We start from the raw sequence: 20,941 nt of genomic DNA, 5'->3' as shown, positions 1-20,941 counted from the left end.
AGCACTGCACCAGCTCCTAAGAAGGAGAAAAATGACTGCTACTGCTGAACCCAGGGCAGTAGAAAATGGGGCTTTGTCCTTGGGGAAAACAAATATGTGAAAGTGCTTCAAGGATTCACACTGGATACCCAAGATGGCTTCAGGCTACCTACTTTGTGCTTCCAGCCCTAGGGTTCATATGCTTGAAGTCATCCACAGTTGTAGGCATTGATTTCAGTGAGACAGGCTACTGCTTTTAAATGTTACTGAACTTGAAATGCTGTGTATTTACTCTTAAATAACACCTTGAAATGTTTGTAACAATAAATTAATATTGAATTAATATTATGTAATACCCTGTGATATTAGGTAGCAGTTGAGGATAATAAAAAATTTTTAATTCTCTAGTTGAAACAGTGAATTTATTGGGATTGATGACAGGGCAGATGGTTCAGATAAAACTGAGACCAGTCAGATCTGTTTGCTTTTAAGGACTGTCCTCTAATCCTTTTTTTGGCTAGATAAACTACTGTGCAGCTCTGGTTTTATAGCAGCTGTGAGCAAAGCTCTCCTGGGCCAGCCAAAGGTTCTGTGCTCTATTCCATCTCTGTAGCTTTCGTGTAATTATCATGTGCACTTCTAATTGAAGTAGTTGCTGAACAAAGTAAACAGCATGCTACTGAATGAAATTGTGGTTTGAACATTTAAAAAAGTGAGTATTGGTAGAACAGGACTGTTTTTGGTTTATAAATGCAGATAACTTTTTGAAATGCTAATAGTGCAGTTGCATTTACAATTTACACATAGTTGCAGAGCAATTTCATGTTTTTGATGTGTGTTAAATGAATCGTACAACTCAAACCACTTATCTTGGCTTAAAAACTGTGAGTTTTCTGGAGTTTTATGGTCAGTACATTTTTTTCAGTTGGATCTCATTGACTTTTGCCCCTCTGACACTCCTCTGTTGTAGCCCCTTTTGTGCTTGTTGATGCCTTATTTCTTGGAGCTGCCTTCTAGCAGTGTTATGTTGGCTGGATGTCCCTGCAAACATAGAGTTACCACATCTGCTGCTCTTCATAATCTCTGCTGTGATCTGCCCTGGCAATGTTTATTAATTTGGTGCATCCCATAGATCGGGGACCAGTGATGTAGACAGTAATCCCTGAAAAATGAGAGAGTAATTTTAGACAGAATTCAGAGAATGTGCCATTATCAAACATTGAAATTCATTTAAAAAAACCCAACAACACAACCAAGCAAAAAGACATTCAATAAAAATTTGAACCTTCCTTTGGAAATGGAAATTGTCTTTTTAACAAATCAAGACTTTCCAATGAAAAAAATATCACACTTCGAAACTTTTTAAGGAGTTCTAGCCTTTAACTGCTTTTTGTTGGCATGTTAGTCTGCAGGAAGCATTCATTTTTTTGATCCTGTGTAGGATACAAGGGAAAGCTTTGTTTCACAAACATTGGTTTAATATCTGTCATAGGGCTAGGGACCATTAGGAGACAGGGATAGTAAATGTCTGTGCAAAAAAGGATGCACACTGTCAAAACAGCTCAGCTAAAAGTATGCAAGACCTTGCATGTAGATGTGAGGGATCTTTGCCTGTGCCCTGAACCAGCAGGGTATGATCCTAAGCCTGAGTTGTCCAGTGAAACCCAGTGATGTGCTGTTGTTTATGTGGTGCTGGTTTGGGGGGGCATACTCTGAGTCTGCCACCAGTAGCCATCTGTATGCTGTACTATATTCTAAGCCATGTGGGTGCTGACCCTTTTCACATGGGTAAAACCTGAGGATTTGCACGTGGGATACATTGAGCTTGAATGAGAGACAACGATTTGGGAGGAGAAAAAAGGAGGGATATTCTTTGAGTTACTAAGCATAGTGAAGCCCAGAGGATGAGGGCTGGGTACTGCCCTGCACTTGTTTTCATGTCTTTCTTTGTCTCCTCCTTGTAGTGTTCATTTCTGATGGAGGAAAAAAACTCTGTCTGTAGCCAAATTAGAAGACCTTCTCTGGTGGGGAGGGAGAAGGGTTATACCAGGTGTCTACACCTCTGTGCTGTAGTATTTGTACTCATGCTGCGGATATAGGGTATAAAAACCTTGACTGGAAGCCAGGGTACACAGTTAAGAAAACCTCTCATTGAGAACTGTGGGACTAATATAAGCCCACCACTAAGTATTGTTAGATTCCTACTTTAAAAGTAGGTTTCTCCAGGGTCACAATTCTTAATGGTTTCATATTGTCTTGTAATTTATATCCTTGTTGTATTGGTAGTGAGATGAAATATTGCTGAATTTCATTACCCTTAATGCATTTGGAGGTTTCCCCTCTTTCCTCATCCAGTTGGGGCAAAGTGAATGGCAGTCCCCGTTCCAGCGCTCCTTCTGCAGACTAATTCCTTTTTGGCATTGGTTTCAGTAAAGTGTTCTTTTGCAGAAGGCGTGTGTTTGAACTGTACTTCTCATGTGGGAATGCATCTCAAAGAAATGTGGCATATGATGCTATGTAGTACTGCATATTCCATCTCATTATGGCTTTACTGGCTGGGAAAGCTATTAATCATTTTGATGTCATCTCTAGCATTTTTAAAATACTGTGCGACATTTAAGTAGGGAAAAAATCTGACAGATTAAGGCTTACTCCAAAGAACAATTTTTGTTTAAGTGGGATAAAAATGCCATTATAATTATATTACACAGAATGATGCCTGGACATTTACAAGCATGACCTTGTTTCTTCTAGACAAGAATAATTCTATTCAGCACTAAATACTTAACTTTTATTTGTCAGGCTGCATGTGACACTAACTGTATTTGGATTAATGCCTTCTTGGTGTCATTTTTTCCCTTGTGGAGTTACAGGTAAAGAAAATGAAATCACAAATCTCCTGTGTATCTGAAAGAAATAAAAGGTCCAATTTATTTATTATGTCTAAGTCAAGGGTGTGGGGGGTGGGGGTGGTGAAGGGGAAACCTGAATGAAATAGAAAAAATACTGCTGGTGCTGAAACCTAGTTACCTGAAACAATTCCCCCACTTAAATGCAGCTTAAGAAAAAATTGTATGATCGCCTCTGTAATCTTTATAGCTAGCATGTCATAGTCTACAGGTGTGATGTGCGCTTGCCTGTATCACTGTCATTCCCTGTTTTTTATTGCTGAACATGTAATTTCTTTATATTAGACAATTTATCATTTTGTGTGTGTCAGTTACCTAACAGAAGCTGTTTTTCTGATTTTGTTTATTTTTTTCTCACTGCATATCTCTGAGAAAATGTCACCTTCAGAAGCCCTTGGTTATTCTGAGTTCTTGTCATTGTAGCAATTTGCTGTTGTGCCATTATTTTTTCAATTTGCTTTTTACATGTTTGAAACATCTGGGTGGCTTCAGACATGCACTGTGAATATGAAAATAAAATGTGTAAATATGTACTATGTTGATAAGATGGGCTTGGAGTTTTTGTAAATTGTGACCAGAATTTTCAGCTTGTAACTGTTTTTACAAGTTTACAACTGTTTTTAAACAAAAAAATCCAGTGATCAGAAATTGGCTGTCTCTTCTAACATGTTGGAAGCTGAAGACTCATTCTTGTTTCTCTTCCACACTGATTTGGGGGAGACAAGAAAGAGGAAAAAAAAAAAAACCAGCATATTTCAATACCGAACAGCTTTCCCTCACTTTGTTATCCTGTCTCTTCTCTGATATGGAAGTGTTAGTCTTTGCCTGCTACTGTAATAGAAGTGGCTCATGAAACAAAAATTTCAGGTTCAGGTGGTACGAGCACCTAAGGTATTTTTGGTTCCATCTTCTGTTTTGGCAAATTTTGGTTACATTCCTGGTCTGAACTGTGAAAGTATCATGCCCAGTCCTCCCAGCCATGGGCATTGATGCCTCCTCATCAGTTCAGGGAGCTTTGGGGACAGTTTTTGCACTGTGGAAAAGTTGACCATTGCTTTGGAGCAGCTGCATTTTGGTGAAGTGGATAGCTTCTGAAGGCCTCTGTGGCATTCACTGATGAGTGAACACTTCCTTAGAGCATTGTATATGTTGGTGGAATTAAGATAGTAGAGGAAATTTTAGCATCCTTTGTAGTTCTCTCCAATGTTGTGAAGTATGCAGCTCCATCTCTTCTTGCCACAGGGAAATGAGAATCAGAATGCATTTATTTATCTAATAAAAAGTTCAGCTAGTTGGAACGGTGATATCAGTTTGAACTTAGCTGATGGTGCTATTTATAACATGTTGCAGAAAATTAAAGAAAATTATTTGTATAGCAGACACATGGGACAAAAAAAGAAGGTTTCTAGGCTGCTGTGTAGTTTTCATTCTGTCTTTACCTGTTCCTTTTGTGTCTTAAAGGCATCAGATACAATGTTTGGAAAAAAAATGATATGAACTGGCAAAGGAAAAATATAGCAGGAAACTGGATTGGGAATCTGACCATACATTTTTTTTTTGTGTTTATTTTATGCTTTCTTAAAGGTAAAATTAAATTCTGGGGTACCAGGCTGGTGATACTCTTGTGTCCTGAACCTGCACTGCTGTAGCTCCATAGTAGTTTAGTGTCCATAGTATCAGTTACACAATTAATTATGTTACAGGAGGGAATGGTGCAATGCGTTCGTTTGAGTGGATAACCCAGCCTGTGTCTTTCCACATCACTCATGTTATAGCTGCAATCTTAGACTACGCTGGTAAAGCTGCTGTTTCTTTGGCAGTTGACATTCGAGGTTGCCTTTGTTGGGGGCTGCCAGGGTCACTGGACATCAGTACCTGAGGAGGGGCCCCCTTTCTGATTCTTTGAACCTGATTTGTGGCTGTGGGGCTGTTCCTCCCAGCCTGGCTCAATGGCTGTGGATGTGTTGTGGTTCTGGATCCCCAGGTCCAGCCCCTTGCAAGGCTTAGCATATTTGTTTGCGCGTGTATATATATATATATATATATATATATATATATATATTAAAAATATATGTGTGTATATATATATATATAAAATAGGATACATGCTATGTAAAATAATATGCATTTTTTTCTTTCTATTCCTTTTTAAAAAAATCTTAATAGAAAGAAGCTTGGCTGGACCACAAGCAGGAATGCAGGTGTCTTAAGAGCGCTGAGCCTAATTTTCCTCCAGACTCTGTCAGACTTGCTGGAAGGATCGTTTTTAAACTAGTAAGTGACATTCTTTTAGGTTTATTCAGTGTAGCAGATTCAGATAAATACTTTTTTCACTCTACATTTTTAATGTAATTAGGAGCTAGAAAGCTGAAGTTACTGCGATTGCTGAACAAAATTGGACTGCATATTGCATTATAAGATTACGGATTAATTTGCAGAAATACTGAAAAGATCAAGAAATATTAAAATGGTCATAATTAAGCTCAAGGGACCTATATATTGAATTTCTCTTCCTATGACTGTGTGGTAGCATTCTAATATTATTTCTGCCTAGAAGGAAAGCACAGAGGGATACTCTTCTTTGATACTACTGAAGTTATTGGTGCTTTTCCATTAACTTCACTGGGAACTTCATTCACCCTCATTTGGCTGAGTGGTAAGGACAGAAGCACTGTTAGCTAGTCCTGCCGTGATTTCTGTATTAGGTTCTGTTAATCTCAATTACTTTTTTTTTTTTTTTTCCTTTTAATAAACTCTCTTGGAAGTCCTGGGTGTTTGACATTCCCATGGTTTGGTTAGTTTATATGGATTAAATGTTTTGTTCGGTTGAGCAGCTTATGACTCAGACTGTAAATCAAAAAGGATTTGCCTGCTTTTTTAGCTGACCCTGCCCTGATGCTGTCTGTCTTGGATAAAAATGTCTGCCTGCATTTGTTTTAGTCTGGGGTGATAAAAATACCATTTTACATCTTAATTTATACATTGCTGGGAAGAGTGTATGTATGATTGTTTTTAAAGTGCAAATATGTATGTAGTATCCTGTGCATTAATGATAGTCGCATGAAATCTGAGACTGCTCACTTCATAAATGGCTTTCAATTATAGTATGAAGGGCCCAAGTAAATTTGCTAAGGGTAAGCTAAGTAAAAAAAAAAGCATAAAATATTAGTAGAGCATGTTTTAACTTCCTTTTTTTTTGGGGGGGGGGGGGTTGGATAGTTTACACAAAGTATGGAATAACCAGATTTATGTTGATGCTGTTAGCCTTACCTTATTATCTTACAGGCATAGCACATGGAATAATCAATCTTCTAGAGTTTTCAAGATAAAGCGTGCTATGTGTTAATTATCTCTTTTTCTTTATAGCTTAGGCAATCAGTATGCCATTCTGAGAGACTCTACTCTTTTTCCGATCTTCAGTCAAGTAAGTAATTGCCAGCCATATTGTGGGAAATGCTTCCAAGTTCTGCTTTACAGAACAGCCATCCGATTTTCTTGCAGCTTGTGTTCTGAAGGTCTGCTCTGTAGAATAACAGAATCAATGACAAAACCTACTAAAACCTCCATGGGGAAAAAACATGTCTTGTTCAAGCAAAACTCTCAACTGACTTTTTGGCGTTAATAGTTTTCCTCATTTTGCAGTGTACGTCTTACCTGTTTGGAGTTTAGTTTACCCAGTCTCTCTTACCAAACCAGTGCCAGTATTTTAACTTGCATATACAAAAATACGTATCTTTGTACACTGAGTTTTACTTTTTTAGTAGCTATGTCCTATTGCAGAAAGCTTCAAAATAACTTCCAGAAAAAGGAAAGAAATGCAAAATTTACAGGAGATATGTGTATTTCTTCTACATTCAGTGGAGAAAAAAAGTTAGAATTGCACAGATGTTATTTTTATGGTTTCACAAGTTTGAACTGCTTGGGTAGGAAAGGATGCTCATTATAATCTCTCAGCAGAGCTAATATTGAAATAGAAAACATTTTTTTTCCAGATTTTGCAGAAGCTTAAAGGTTAAAGACTTGTAAGGGAAGAAATACATACTCAGTTCATTCTTGCATCTTGCTTAAAGGGATTTTCTAGAGAGTAATGTGAATAATATGATTACCTCAACATTTTTTAGTGTTATTCAGAGCTTTGGCTATAAACCAGCTTGATCTATTGATACAGTTAGATAGAAATAAAATCCACATAAACCTTAAAAAAATGCAATAACTAGTATTCTGTTTTACTTCTGTGCATTCTGGCATTCTGCTGCCTTGTCCCAAACTGAAAGGGCAAAAGACCTTAAAAAGGCAACAATTAAAAGGGATAGAAGGAATGCACTTCAATAATTTAAAACATCAGGCTTTTCTGCCATGGATATTCTCAAATTGTGTAACAAAGGTTTATGGGGAATTACGAAAGTACCTGAATTAAGAGCAGCATTTCCAGATCCTTCAAATGAAGTTAGAATTATGAAAAACTTTCATGCCTCATGGCACTGCTGGGATCCAGGGAAGAAAATTCTTTATGGTGCTCTATTGTACCAGTGGCTGGCTAAAGAGTGGCACAGGAGGAACTGTAGCGAAGTTTCCCTTTAAATACTGATTGCTTATACAGCAGTTTTCTTTAATGTGGGTAAAGATTTTTTGTGTAGCTGATAAATCCATATATATTGAGGTTTCTCAGCAAACTCCCTGTTGTTGAGCACGAGTTCGAGCATGGCACCTCTCCTTGTCGGCTCCTCTATTACTTGCAGAAGGAAGTTGTCTTCCACACAATCCAGGAACCTCCTGGGTTGCTTGTGCTGGCCGTACCGTCGTTCCAACAGATATCAGGGTGGCTGAAGTCCCCCATGAGGACGAGGGCCTGCGAGCGTGAGGCTGCTCCTATCTGCCTAATAGAGGGCTTCATCTGCAGGGTTCTCCGCAGTAACAGGGTCCATTCACAGACCCCCACAGTAACATCCCTCATCACATTTCTCCCTTTGACCCCAAGCCACAAGCTTTCAGTTGGCCCATCACCCCTCCCCAGGCAAAGTTCCAGACCCTCCAGCCTGTCATTGACATAGATAGCTACACCCCCTCCCCATCTGCCTGGCCTGTCTTTCCTAAAGAGCCTTTTACAGCAGCAGTTTCTCTCCCAAACCAGGGTTCTTACACAAATCAAAAAGGTTTCTTAAAAACTCAAAATGAAAACACTCATGAATTACATTCCACTTTGCTTTTGGCCTTGGTGGCTTGATGTGCTGTGAAAACTAAGTTTTGATCACTCGCCATTAAAGATCCCATGGGACTTTTTGCAGGGATCATTAGCTCTCATGTCCTGGACAAATTCCAGTATGGATAATTGCATTCTGCTCCCAACTCTGTCAATTCTGTCTGAAGTTCCAGTTGGATTTGGTATTTTTGTTCGCATCTGTTCTAAGCTGCAGTGGCCCTTTATACCGTGTTGCCTATGTGATTGCTCTTCTCCATTCTCGAGGTGTTTTATTTGCTAATAGGGAAGCAACTCATGTCTTCCTTTCTTTGCCATAATACATTTTGCAGTGTGTGTCAGGTAGTTTAAGATGAATGACATGATGTGGAGGAAAAATACATTTGAAGGAAAAAGCATCTTTATTTTCAAAAGAATATTATATAAGAAGTGCAAGTGTACATTTATGGTGGCTTTTTTAAATCTTTTAAACTTGAGTTTTGCAGTCATCTAAAAGTTTTCTGCTTTGCTTAAAGATAGTCCTTATAGATACGATACTTTTCTGTGCAAAAGACAAAAAAACCTCAGTGACATTTGCTTTAATTGCATCCTCTTTTTAAGTGAGTGACTAGGAATTAGCTTCAAAGAGGAACACAGATCTTGAATTGTCCTTCCAGGAGGATAACAAGCTTGGATACAAAAGTACAGGAAAAAATCTTTCTTAGTAAAAGGTTATTTCCCTTCCCATTAAGGGTAGATGTTTAAAATAAAATAACAATTGACCATTATGCAGAGATTAAATTGATTCACAGTGTATGATAATATTCTTTCCCTTTTGTTATAGACTGATGCTTGAATCTTTTCACCTTCTCCATTTAGGCCTTATTCATTTTGTGCTAAGTGTTGGGAAAAAGAAATGTGAAGCAGGTAATCAGGCACTGAACTTACTAGGGCAGTCATGTTTCACTTTCCATTTTATCAGACCTGATGCATGAATGATCACTTCATTAGAAACTAAGGCACTATTCTTCTTTCTGCTTCAGAATTTCTGTCCATAAAGCATGAATAATGGTGCTTTAGTATTTAATAAAGTGATATTTGCTTAATAGTCTTCTATATCCATTCAGTTTATCAGCTGCTGTGTCTGAAACTACCTTTGTCTCCAAATTACTTTCCCTTTTCATCTGCTATCATAAAGTGTTTCTGACACATCTATAGAGAGTACAGTATGAAAATCTGCACTGCTGAAAGGACAAAGGTACTGCTGCAAAAAAATTCTAGCACATTTTAAATGTTACAAACTCAGATGACTAATTTTTGTGTGTAATGTTTTACATCTGCTTACACATCTGTTTTATCTGTTGGCTTTTGATCTTTAACATACCATTCTATTCATATGATTTGGCAGTAGTAACCTGATAAACTATTCTGTGTGTTGATAGGTAGCTGTCACAAAAAATGACAAATGTCCACCCTCTGTCAAAATTGCCCTCTGTAAGGATTAATTCTGGGCCTGGATATGTCTAGAATGTATGGCTGCCATTGGGCATTCTCAAAATGTTGGTGAAAGGTTCCGTTTATGATCTGGTATACTTTTTTTTCCCCTTCCCCTTAAGATATTGAACAGTTAAGTGAAGAAATGAAGGACGGCCTCAGGCACCTTGCACATACCTTGCAACTGTATTTGAAAGCAGAGATCCAGGATGCATCTCACTTGCCACCTGCAATTGACTTTTTTCAGATCTTCACAAAGGTAAGTGTTAAAATGTGATCGCTTGACAACTCATAAATTATCCTTTCCTTGTGTTCTTGATTTATTTTTGAGTGGGAGTTCAGTACATGGATCCAGAATGTGATATAATACAAGGTGAAATCAAACTTTGTTTTCTGTTCAGTCAGTATTTAAGTGAAGTATAGCTTTTATATAATTGTAACACTTAAAGCAGCAGCCAGAGGATATTTTTTCTTTTTCTTTTTAGAATTATCATATTTAAGCTCATGGGGTGGGGGGTGGGGGAGTTGCATTAAAGCCCAAACAAATTCAAAACCAATTGAGTCAATCAACCCAAGTTTTCCACTGTGATAGAGCAAATAATATCACTTTGCAGCCTAGACTTTTTCTGCAGAGTGCAATCTTATGTTTGCAGATATACTCAAATCCTGTTTTATATGCTGGTATTTGGGACACTGCTACATGTAAAGCACTTGAAATTAATTTCCACAATATAGAAAATGTTTGTTAAGTTACTAACAAAATATTGTTCACTTTTGCTGTACATATTTTATTGCTTTCAATTTAGAAAACCTAATTTGAACAATGCTAGCAGAAATACTTCATATAGAAAAGACTCATAGTTTTAACTTGATTTAATTTTTTTGATTTCTAACTGATGAATAAATTATACTGTAAGTTTTATCTTAACTCATGCATGTTTTAGTTGTTTTAATAAGCATTTTCTTATGAGTAAGTAAAACTTTTAGATGTTTTTCTTCTGATATAAATGGAAGGAGATTCTCTTTTAAAGAAATGAAATATAAATGCAATATATGATTTTTTTGTTTTTCCTTTATTCTGTTTGTACAATTGTGGAATCTTTTGCTATGGATGGAAATTAATAGGAATTAATATAATCAACTGTGGTATCTTTCTGGATTTTTTAATTGGTGGTGAGACTGCTGTGATGTTAACTTTTTCTCTGAAAAACTACACTGGCTGAAATATACTAAGTCAAAAGGACTCACAGATAAAAGCCTTATACACTACCTCGTCTCCACTCAAACTGTTTTACTTTCTTGTGTTGGCCTGCTGGTTTGGCCTGAATTTTGTCAGATGCATTTCACATGAGATATGGATGCTGTCTTACTCGGTTTAGAGAATTTGTACAGCTGAAGATAAAGCTGTAGTATGAGAGGCTGAACTGCCTAACCGGTTTGAACTGAGTCACAGATTGTAAGAAATTCTTTACAAATGCTGTTGCCTTCTGTGTAGTAAGAAGCTTAAGATGGCCGTGGTGGCTTTACAGGAGCAGTGTGATGGTTCCTTAATATATTTGACCACTGATGAAGAAAACAGGGAAGCTTTTCACATTTTTTTATGTATGCACATGCACAAACTTGTGCACATTTGTACACCTCCTCTTCCATCCAATATATTTTGCCTAGGTGATGCAAGTGTGCATCAGGACAGAGTGAAAGGCAAGACTTGCCAGCTCCGTATCGTGTTTAGTGGAGAGCTGGGAATACTCCTCTTAATGACATTTGTCACACTACAGCTTTGCTAACACAAAGATATTTTTAACTCAATATATTCCTTGTGATTCCTTGTTTTGACTATGAATTTGTTGCTGTGGAATGTACCACAAAGTACTGAGTTTTTAAGTTGTTGCTTTATTTTTCTTTTCCCTTCTGGAAATTCAGAGGCTCTCAGACCATTAAAGTAGGTCTCATTTCCTTCTTTTGCTCATTTTGGTGAGCCTATGTGATAGTCTGCCCTAAGCAAATGGAGAGTAAATGACATAGAGCTATCATGGGTACAGGTACTTCATATAACTAGTTATAAAATGAATGGACAGAAGGCAGAAAAATCTGATTGAACAGGTGAGTTGGTTGGGAGAAAGGAGCTATTGACTAATATACCCATATGCTTTATTTGTGAGTAAAATTGATATCTCATTGGGAGTTCTGTCAAGCACAGTGCATTTTAGAAAGCTTTATTTTTACTCCATATTTTTCCATGTGGTAGCTAACAGCCTTCCCAGTTTGGTTGTTTTTGAGTGTGTTATGAAATATGGCATTATATTAAGATATGATTTTAATATGCCCCCATCCCTAGTGGGATAATAGCAGACATTTTCTGCCACTGCCATAAAATAGTTTTTTGGGAGATAAGAGGAATGTCGGTGTGAAAAATACTGTTTTTTTTGCTAGTTTTGCTGTTGGTTTTGATTTTTTGTTTTTGTTTTCTTTCACCTTCAGCTGTAGGGATGCTTATTCCCAGCAGGTAAATTTAAGGCTTTGGAACTGTAAAGTTCCTGATAAAAGACTTACGCACTTTCTTCTCTAAAAAAGAACTCTAAAAAACACCAGCTGTGATGACTTCTCTGTGTGGTCATAGAATAAAGAAATACTACAGATACATGACTTCAAGATGTAATCTTGTTTTCCCAACCTCTTACAACATTCCTTTCAAGTTCAGCCGGTGCTTATTTTAACACTGAACTTTCTTGGATCAGTTCTTTCACTGCATGCCATGAGAAGATCCAGGCAAAGGTCATTTTTTATTCTGTTTGATGCTGAATCCTCAAGAAGGAAAATAAGCAGACAGAAGGACAGACAAAAAAGAACAACAGTCCTGAAGTGAGGTAGCCAGAGCTGGATAGTTCTTGGAAAATCTCCAACCTGATTTAGGTCAAAAGAGCTTCACAGAAGCTCTTTTAAACAGTCCTCCTTTTGTGCTGGCCACTGCTCTTGTCTTTGTGAAAATTAATTATAGTTTTATTCACTGACTTGTGCCACATAATGAGCAGAGTCCCCTTGAGTACAAACTTGTAGAAACTTCCCACTGGAATTCAAAGAAAGTTTTGACATTTTTTTCCATGGGAACAGAATTTCACTCCAATGTACCTTTGCATAAGACCTGTGGAAAATATCAGCTGTACTGAAAGGGATGTACCCTTTCAGAAGGGTAAAGTACCTACCTTCCCTTTTGCCAATGTTGCTCTGTCCTTATTAGGCAATTTACTTTTGCATCAACTGTTCTTTGAGCTGGAGTTGGATTTTTTTCATTCTTGCTATCTGATCACTCTTCAGAAGCTGCAGTTTATTTAACGTCATTTACTGAGTTTGTGACTGTTCTTAAATTCTGATCCTCTGTATTAAACAGAATTATCTGCAGTTAATTATGTGTTAAGGATTTAACTCCACTGAGACATTTTTTAATGTCAAGATAAATTTTTGACAACATGGTTTTATGGTTTAATGATGTTTCCATAACCTTGAGATAAAATCAGTCCTTGCTTTTTATGCTTCAGCTTTTACTTACATGTGTGAGGAGGTGGCCTGGAATCCTGTGAGACAATGAGTGTGGGATACAAATTGAAATTTTTTGTATACATTTATGGTTCTTCTCATAATAGCAGATAGAGCTAGAGAAACTACTTGAGACATTGAGTGAAATCTGTATCTACCATGTTGGCTCTAAAACTGTGGGTGACTCCGCTGACTGTAAAGTCCAGGGTAGGATGAAAAAGAAACTCAGTATCCATATGCATTAGAAACATGTTCATCTTTTATATGTCAGTCTGATTTTTGTTTTTCTGCCTCAATTTTTTTTGAGGTTTGTGAAGTTGAAATTGAAGAAGAATACAAGTTTGATGCTGTGTGCTAGTCTCTGTATACCCACCCACAGACAGTTTTAAGCAAAGGACAAACTGTCCGTTTAGGCTCTTGGTATAATTAATTTTATTCTTAAGAAGTAAGAAAGCTACTGTAAAGTGCAGAGGTACATCCCTTGAGACACCAAATGCCCTGGTCTCTTTAAAATCCTTTGTTTATTCCTCCTATCAAAGTTTAAATATATTTTACTTGCTCTTCTGAGTTTTCAATGCTTGCTTTTTATTTTGCTCAATGCTTTGACAGAGTTTCTTTTCAACATAAATGGCATTAGTACCAATTAAAAAAAAAAATCTTTTTAAAGGGGTTTTGGTATGTATCTGCATAGGCAGAAGAGAACTGGGAATTGAGCAGTGTCACCTGGCCTTTGTAAAATCTGAATGTTAAATTGTGGTAATCTATTTGGGTATTTTTTTAAGTACAAGTTGAAGGAAATAGTCTCACTTACTGATGTGACTGGAAAAAGTATGTTTGATCTTCACGTTGCTCTCTCCGATCTTACAGGCATCAGGTAGCTTATGTTTTCTGAGAAGACCTTTGAAGATAAGATACGTCTGCCTGGTCAACATATTCTTTAGCAGCACTTCTTAGGATTCACAAGTTAACTTAGTAATCTATGTTAGCAGGGAAATTACAGTGATTTGTAGCAAGAAAGTAAAAGGAAATATTAGGATAAAGTTAAGAGTATGTTAAAATAAAAGCAAGTTAAAGGCATACAGGTGAAGGTTGCTTTCTGATGACAAGGTTGCTTTCTGATGCCAGGTTTGCTGTTCTATTTAACACTGGATGCCTTTATTTAGTTTCCTTATGATTACGAGGCTGTGAAGTTCTTTTTCTGGAGGTGACAAAAGCAAGTGCATGTTTATCCATCATTGCTCTTTGTGTAATTCAAACCTAATGTACATTACTATCCTGTCTTATGCAAACTTCTGTGCTTATGGTAAATTGAAGACCAGACCGGTACTGACAAATTTGGTTTTAGTCATGGCCCAGGAAACTATTTTGCAAAAAACTTTTCATTTTTATAGTTATTTTTTCTTATAATACCCAAAGTCTTATAATTTTCAGAAATCATTATACCTAAAGCAACAGTGGTTAAGCCTAGGTGCTCAGCATCCAGCTCTGTTTATATCAATCTTCTTGACTCTTTTATTTTTATTTTAGAGTTGGAGGAGTATGTTCCTGCTCATCAAACTATATCAGTACCTTTTTCTCTGACCATTGCTGTCATTAAGTCTATTACATGAGATTTGTTGATTATCTTTTAATATAAAGTGCTACCGGTTTAGTAGTTCTGTTGAAAAAAGATTTGTTTGGTGGGCATGTGGAGGCGGTGCGTCTTCTTTCCTGTTCCCTCTGGGTATAGCTTTAAAAAGCTTCACCCTTACAGCTTTTAAGAACTGACTTGTGATCATCAGAAATGCTGTGTTTGGTTACTGCCTGAACAATTTAGGGGAATTTTTCTGTACTCTCTTTTGAGTGTATTCCACAAAAGCATAACAAAACTAATTCTAGCAGACCTTCATATTTGTCAGAGGACATGGATGATCACTTTGCTAGCATTTGTTGTTGACTCTGAGGGCTGTCTTGTGTAGCAAGAGGGGACTAAAATAAGCTCAGCCTCTGCTTTTGCAGTATATAAAACCAAAAGAAGTAGGGAAAAATTAAATATATTAGAAGAAAACTAAGCACTGGTTCTTGAAGCATAGCAAACAACCAAGTTTTATCTGATTCTTGCAGCATAGCAAGCAACCATGTTTTATGTGAATGTTGGATTTTGTTGTTTACATGCTTTCATTTCAGCATTTTACTTTTTCCTGATGCAGTAGCTGAGACATTAGGAAGATTCAGCTTGGTACAGTGAAAGTAAAACTATAGGACTACAATACTTTAAACTTAACTTATGGTATAGTTCAGGTCTCTTCATTTAGTTGCTGTGTGCACCATCTGTTTACAAATTGCCTATACTTTAACAAGCACCAGGTATAGAAAATAAGGTAGAAGAATTTTAAAACAAGGAATGGTTGGGTAGAATTTGTAATAATTTGGTTGTGTGTAATAGGAAAGAAAGCTTTGTTCTTGGAGGGCAGGGGTTAGAGAAAAGACATATTTAAAGGAGGTTAATTCAACCCTGACTGAAAAGCATAAGCTTTCTAGAAGAGTTGTTTAAACCCTTGGGTGTGTGCAGGTGGGGAAGGTGTGGTGGTGGTGGAGGAAAGTGTATATGCTTGTTCAGTTGACCTTTTTTCTGTCATGAGAAGTTGAAAGTAATAAGGCAGAAGAGGGTCTGGGGAAATAAATGGCAGAGCAATGTAGGCTATTTTGCAGCTCTCACCTTTTTTTTTTCTTAGTGCAGAATTGAAAAGTATCCAGGTGGCCAGAGACTTAATTACCATTACTTTGCTTAATGCTGCTCAGAGCATATCCACAAAACACAGTGCTTAAAAAGCTAATGGTCTCTGACATGTGATATACATCAGTTGCTTTTTTGGCACCCTTATGGAAGTGAACTGGAAACAGTAATGATAAAAAGCTTTACCATTTGTGGTGACTGGAGTACATGCACAAAAATATATGGGGTGAGGCACCTTCTGTGTTTAGGAAAAGCCAGCATGAAACAAGGTCATGAAGATGTTTAGTAAAGGTCTGGGTAGTAAATGAGAAACACTTATATCTTCTATTGGCAGTTTTAAAAGCCTCTAATTGAGGAGGATAAGCCTGGTAACTGCTTGTAATGCTGTTGGCAGCAAACTGTTCTATCCTTGTCTTTAGCATGACCTGCAGTGTGGTTGCTTAAAGCGGTTTTGCTTGTTTGTTTTGGCTCTGAGGAGAGCTAGAACTCTGTGTGGCAGGATTATTAATCAGCTCTGAGACTTGTTTAACATGTTTAATAGATGAAAAGGGTAAAAATTGTTTTCCTTCCAGAATGGTGTTGGAGCAGATTGATTGTTGAAGAATACCATGCTCTTTGAGTATAGGATGGGGAGCTGTGTATTTGTGGTGTTACTGTTGATTTGCTTTTCTCTCAGCTTCTTCGGAGCCTCTGTGAAAATGAGGGTAACTTTCTCTGTCTAAGGTATCCTATAGGATACCTGTGAGGGTATCCTATATGTAACTAGCTGTTACAGTTGAAGTTATCAACAGAAGGTGAGACGATTTCTGTCACATGTAGGCATTTCAGTGGGTATCAGATAAATGATACATACCTACATGAAGTTTAGTCCTTAAAAGTGTGTTCTCTCCCTATTCCCCAGTATATGGGTGTATATATATATTTGTCAACACTGTAGCTGTGATGTTAAAATTTTTTTGGTGTGTCCTATTTCATTCAAACTATGCCTAAGTTTGTTGTGGAAATAAGATGGAGAAAGAAACAACAGTCATACTGGGTCAGGATTGCAGATGGGTTGATCCACTATTACCATTTAAAATGGGTGAGCATCAGTCACAAAGTGGTTGTATCACTGGTACACTATGAGCTGGCTTGAGATCACTCAGCTTGTGCCATAGCAACCTGAAGGTGACAGAGTGTAAATTGGGTAGTTTCTTGGCACAGCAGTGGGTACAGCTGTTTTGTAGTAGTGACTGGCAGCAGATACTGTGGAGCAGGGTGAAACAACTCTGTGACTGACAGTCATGACAATTTGCAATAGCTTCTTTGCTTGCGTTTCCCTACACCCCTGCCCTGGAAGTTCCTGTGCTGTCCTCAGGTAGTTTTGATTGTTGACTGACTGGCAGAGTCAAACCTAGGAATGTTTCTTTTAGGAGCTCATCTAAATTTTTGTTTCTTTTCTCCTCTATATCCACTCCTTTCCTTGGCTGTGTAAATATTGACTAGATTTTTCATACCTATAGCCATCAATAGTTGCATTTCTTCTTATAGATCCTTTGCTGGCTGTGGGCTTTTTTTAACTTTTGAATGTGTGCTCTCAGATGTGTCCCTAATGTCACAGATGCTGCAGATGATGGATTTGAACATGTCTCCCTTCAGAATTTAAAGTAATTGTGGACTGTTAAATCTTTTATAATCACTTTTGGAAATTTGGGTGTATTTTTCTAGTTTAAAATAGAAAACCTTAGGAATTAAAGCTTCCTTCCATCTCCCATTCCACAAGAACATTTTTCAGTCTGTCAATGAACCTTGTGCTTTGCCTGTACTTATGAGTACAAAATTAATCTTCTTTCTTCTTCCATTATCATCAAGGCCAAGGTTTCACTCAGCCTTCAGAGGAAACTGGAGTGGATGCCCACTCATTGATAGATATTTCTATGGATCACAAGATCACTGAAATCAGAGTTGTCTACGCTCATCATGTAAATAGACTGGATGGGATTATGTGTTGCTACTGGTTTAGGTAGAAACAGTGAAGTGTCAGCCTACTGGTTTGTCAGCATTCATTCAGTGTTGTGGGTGAAAAATACTTTACATTTTTGGGCCTCTAGCCTGGGAAGATAGTAAGAAGAGAGAGAGGTGCACAAATTGCTTGCTATCTGTAACATCAATTTCCCCTGGTATGCAGAAATTATATAGACTAAGCAATGCTGACATGTTTTTCATTCTGTAGTCATTTCAGCCTCACTGAATAAGCTTGTACTCAAATTAATAAATAGGCATTTAAAACAGCGATTTGCACTATGTGTATTTGTGCTGTCTTATCTCTAGGAGAGTCACATTTGTTTTTAGACTTTATTATAGAGTGAGAGGTAAAGTTCTCTAAACTGGCTGCTAGTGAGAAATTATCAGCGTAGAATCACTTTGTTTTTAAGCTTCCAACTTTTAAAAATGTTTCTATGTGTTTGGTTTTTTTTTTTTTTACTTGACAAATATCCATCATCCTGTGATACTGTAAATGGCATGAATCTGAAATTAACATCTCTTTAAATGAGAGATTTCACTTCCCTAGGTTTATTTTTCTTTTTTTCATTAAACTAAGATTTTAGACATTTCAGACAGTCAAGTAGTAATTTTTGATGCAAGTTCCAGTTCATTTTACTGGAAAGACACAATTCTGAAAACAAGCTTCAGCGGTAAAGCTTAGTGTGGCGCTTCACCAGTTTGCCCCCATTCTGTCAGTTTTCCAGCAATGACACTCAGGACCACAATTTGTACCATTACCTGGGTAATGTAACTAGGCTGACTCCACAGCTGACTGACGGCAGGAATGACCAAGACAAGAATTCAGCTTGTTGTCTTAATATCCTTGTACCTGTAGTTAAAAGAGGACTAAGTGTATTTAACCATCTCCTATAAAAAGAATGTACTTCAGATGATTTAGCAGTGGCTGCTGAGAATTACAGCAAGATTTGTACCATCCTCTTCAGTACATATGAACTATGAGGTATAAAGGATAGAAGCAATTTGAGGCAATTGTGTTAACTGTAATTTTGAAAAATGTTTTTTCCTGGTTAACTCTAACTTTATACAGCTCTCTAAAAAGACTTCTTGACATAATGAAGATGTTAATGGATACGTTTCCTATCTTATTTATTTAACTGTTCTTGTAATATTTTGTCATGGCACAAAATTAAAGAATAGAAGAACCTGGAAACAAACAGTACTCTGTAACAGCAGGATCTTGTACAGCGTTCATGGTTCTTATTTGCAGTAAGTTGTGTCTTCTTGAAAGCAGCTGAAATTTGGTAGATTTCCTGATGTCTCACAGTGGCCCATATTGCTGCAGGTGGTAGCAGTAGATAAAGAATCATAATGCATGTTGTGTCAGAAAGACAAAAGCAAATATGTGTGTGGCTATGAGATCAGAGAGATAGTATATCTCTATAACCACACAAAGTGTATACATATAGAGAAACCCTGCCAAGTAAAGAGAGATGTCTGGTAGCTTGTGTATTCCGGAAGAAACTGTAGTCCATTGTTACATCTCTGGTGGGAGAGTGAATCAAAAGAGCTGGGTGTCCAGAGCTGTGAACAGTGTATTTTCACGAGAGATTTTTGACTGTGAAGTACCCTACTGTCTGGGAGAACAGTAAACATATACATAAGCATATACACATCTGCTGTCCAAGCATGTTGCTGCCAGATATCTTTCTTTGAAAGTTTTTATCTGCTAATCAGGAATTGCACCACAAACAACAAAAGTAATATAAATTATAATGGCAAACCTGCCCATGATATAAACAAACCAACCAACCCACCCAGTTCAGTAGGTCCATAGTTGTATGATTTCTAGCAACTATTTTTTACTTTTTACTATCATCCAAATGTTGTAGATTCACAAGAAATTAAATTTGCAATTTCTGCTCTAGATGAAATGTGAATTCTCATGAGAAAGGCGCAGAAAGAGAAATACAAGGCTGGTTAGGGGGGAACTTTGTGTTTTCCAGTTAACTTTGAGACATTTGAGCACCATTGTTTGCTGCCAGAGCATCTCTTGAGTTTTTGGGGATGGGAATACAGATATTTGTAGAAGTTTAAATGAATGTCTCTAAGCGTAGGAAGTGGAGCTGACAAGGGGAGAATGGTCTGGTGGGTTTCCTACTCATTTGTGTACTTCATCATATTTTATAATAGTTATTCTATTAGTGTTAACCCGTATACATAAGGAGAAGTGGGAAGTTGTGAATATATGTCACAATATGCTTTTAATCACTTTGTCTTGCTCATACACACTCGACTGGAGTTTTATTGTCAGTGTGTGGAGGAGGACTTCTCTGGACTACATTTTTGCATTGCTGGGGTGGAGGGGAGAGCTGGTGCATAGGCAGAAATATGATGAAGCTTGCTGTACCAAGCTTGTTGGATCAAGCAAGTGTATAATAGTAATTTGTATTTATGTACTGTCTTCTGAAAACTGTGTAACTCCACAGTTGTCTGTCAGCTCTCCCAAGTGTGAAGGAGGAGTGTGTCACATTCTGTCTTTCTGTGGCAATTGATATTTAGTTCAACTAAGATTAAGTGGTTAATGCTCAATTGTCTGATGATAATTCTATAATTATTATTGTTAGTGATTAGGAATCTCCTTGGGTCTCATTTAATGATTTATTTTCATGCAGTAATATGAAAAAAGGTGTGTAGCTGCATTTTGGCAGGTTTTCTCCTGGTGTCTAGATATTTCAGTTGCACATCTGCCATTTCAGTGGCAAGACGAATGTTAATTGTCTTAATTCTTTACAGCAAAAAAATGAAAAACTACTTTAGACCACTAAAATTTTCTCCATCCACCTTACCTGTCTTTACAGTACTACTAGCAAAAGTTCTCATCGCTTAGCAGATGAGAAGCCTTGAGTATATGAATGATCTTGCCACTCTTCAGAATCAAAATTGCACAGAGAATTTGGAGGATGTTTGAAAGGGAGGGCAGGTGGCTGTTCTAGCTCATGCAAACAAATGACATCGATTAAATTTGTGTAATGGTAAATGATGGAATTTAGAATAATGAGGCACAGTGGCTTTATTTATTGTTCCAAGTAAACGTTGAGTACTCAAAACAAAAACCAAAAACACCCAAGCCAAAACAAAAAACAAACA

At 37.2% G+C, this 20,941-nt stretch overlaps 1 protein-coding gene across 2 annotated transcripts in view; it reads left to right on the top strand.

The window, feature by feature from the left end:
* SMYD3 (SET and MYND domain containing 3) overlaps positions 1-20,941 on the top strand; it is a 402,483-nt gene that overhangs the window by 45,225 nt on the left and 336,317 nt on the right. For both annotated transcript variants that reach the window (XM_062629465.1, XM_062629464.1), the window contains exons 3-5: positions 5,055-5,162; positions 6,255-6,312; positions 9,681-9,817. In XM_062629465.1, the coding sequence (XP_062485449.1) occupies positions 5,055-5,162; positions 6,255-6,312; positions 9,681-9,817 (303 nt within the window). The remainder of the gene's footprint in view (positions 1-5,054; positions 5,163-6,254; positions 6,313-9,680; positions 9,818-20,941) is intronic.

The sequence above is a fragment of the Pezoporus occidentalis genome, unplaced genomic scaffold, assembly GCF_034315485.1.
Source record: "Pezoporus occidentalis ecotype Australia unplaced genomic scaffold, CSIRO_AGI_Poc_V1 ctg34, whole genome shotgun sequence".
NCBI lineage: Eukaryota > Metazoa > Chordata > Aves > Psittaciformes > Psittacidae > Pezoporus > Pezoporus occidentalis.
The sequence above is the reverse complement of the archived record's forward strand: the minus strand, read 5'-3'. Positions and strand labels throughout refer to the sequence as shown.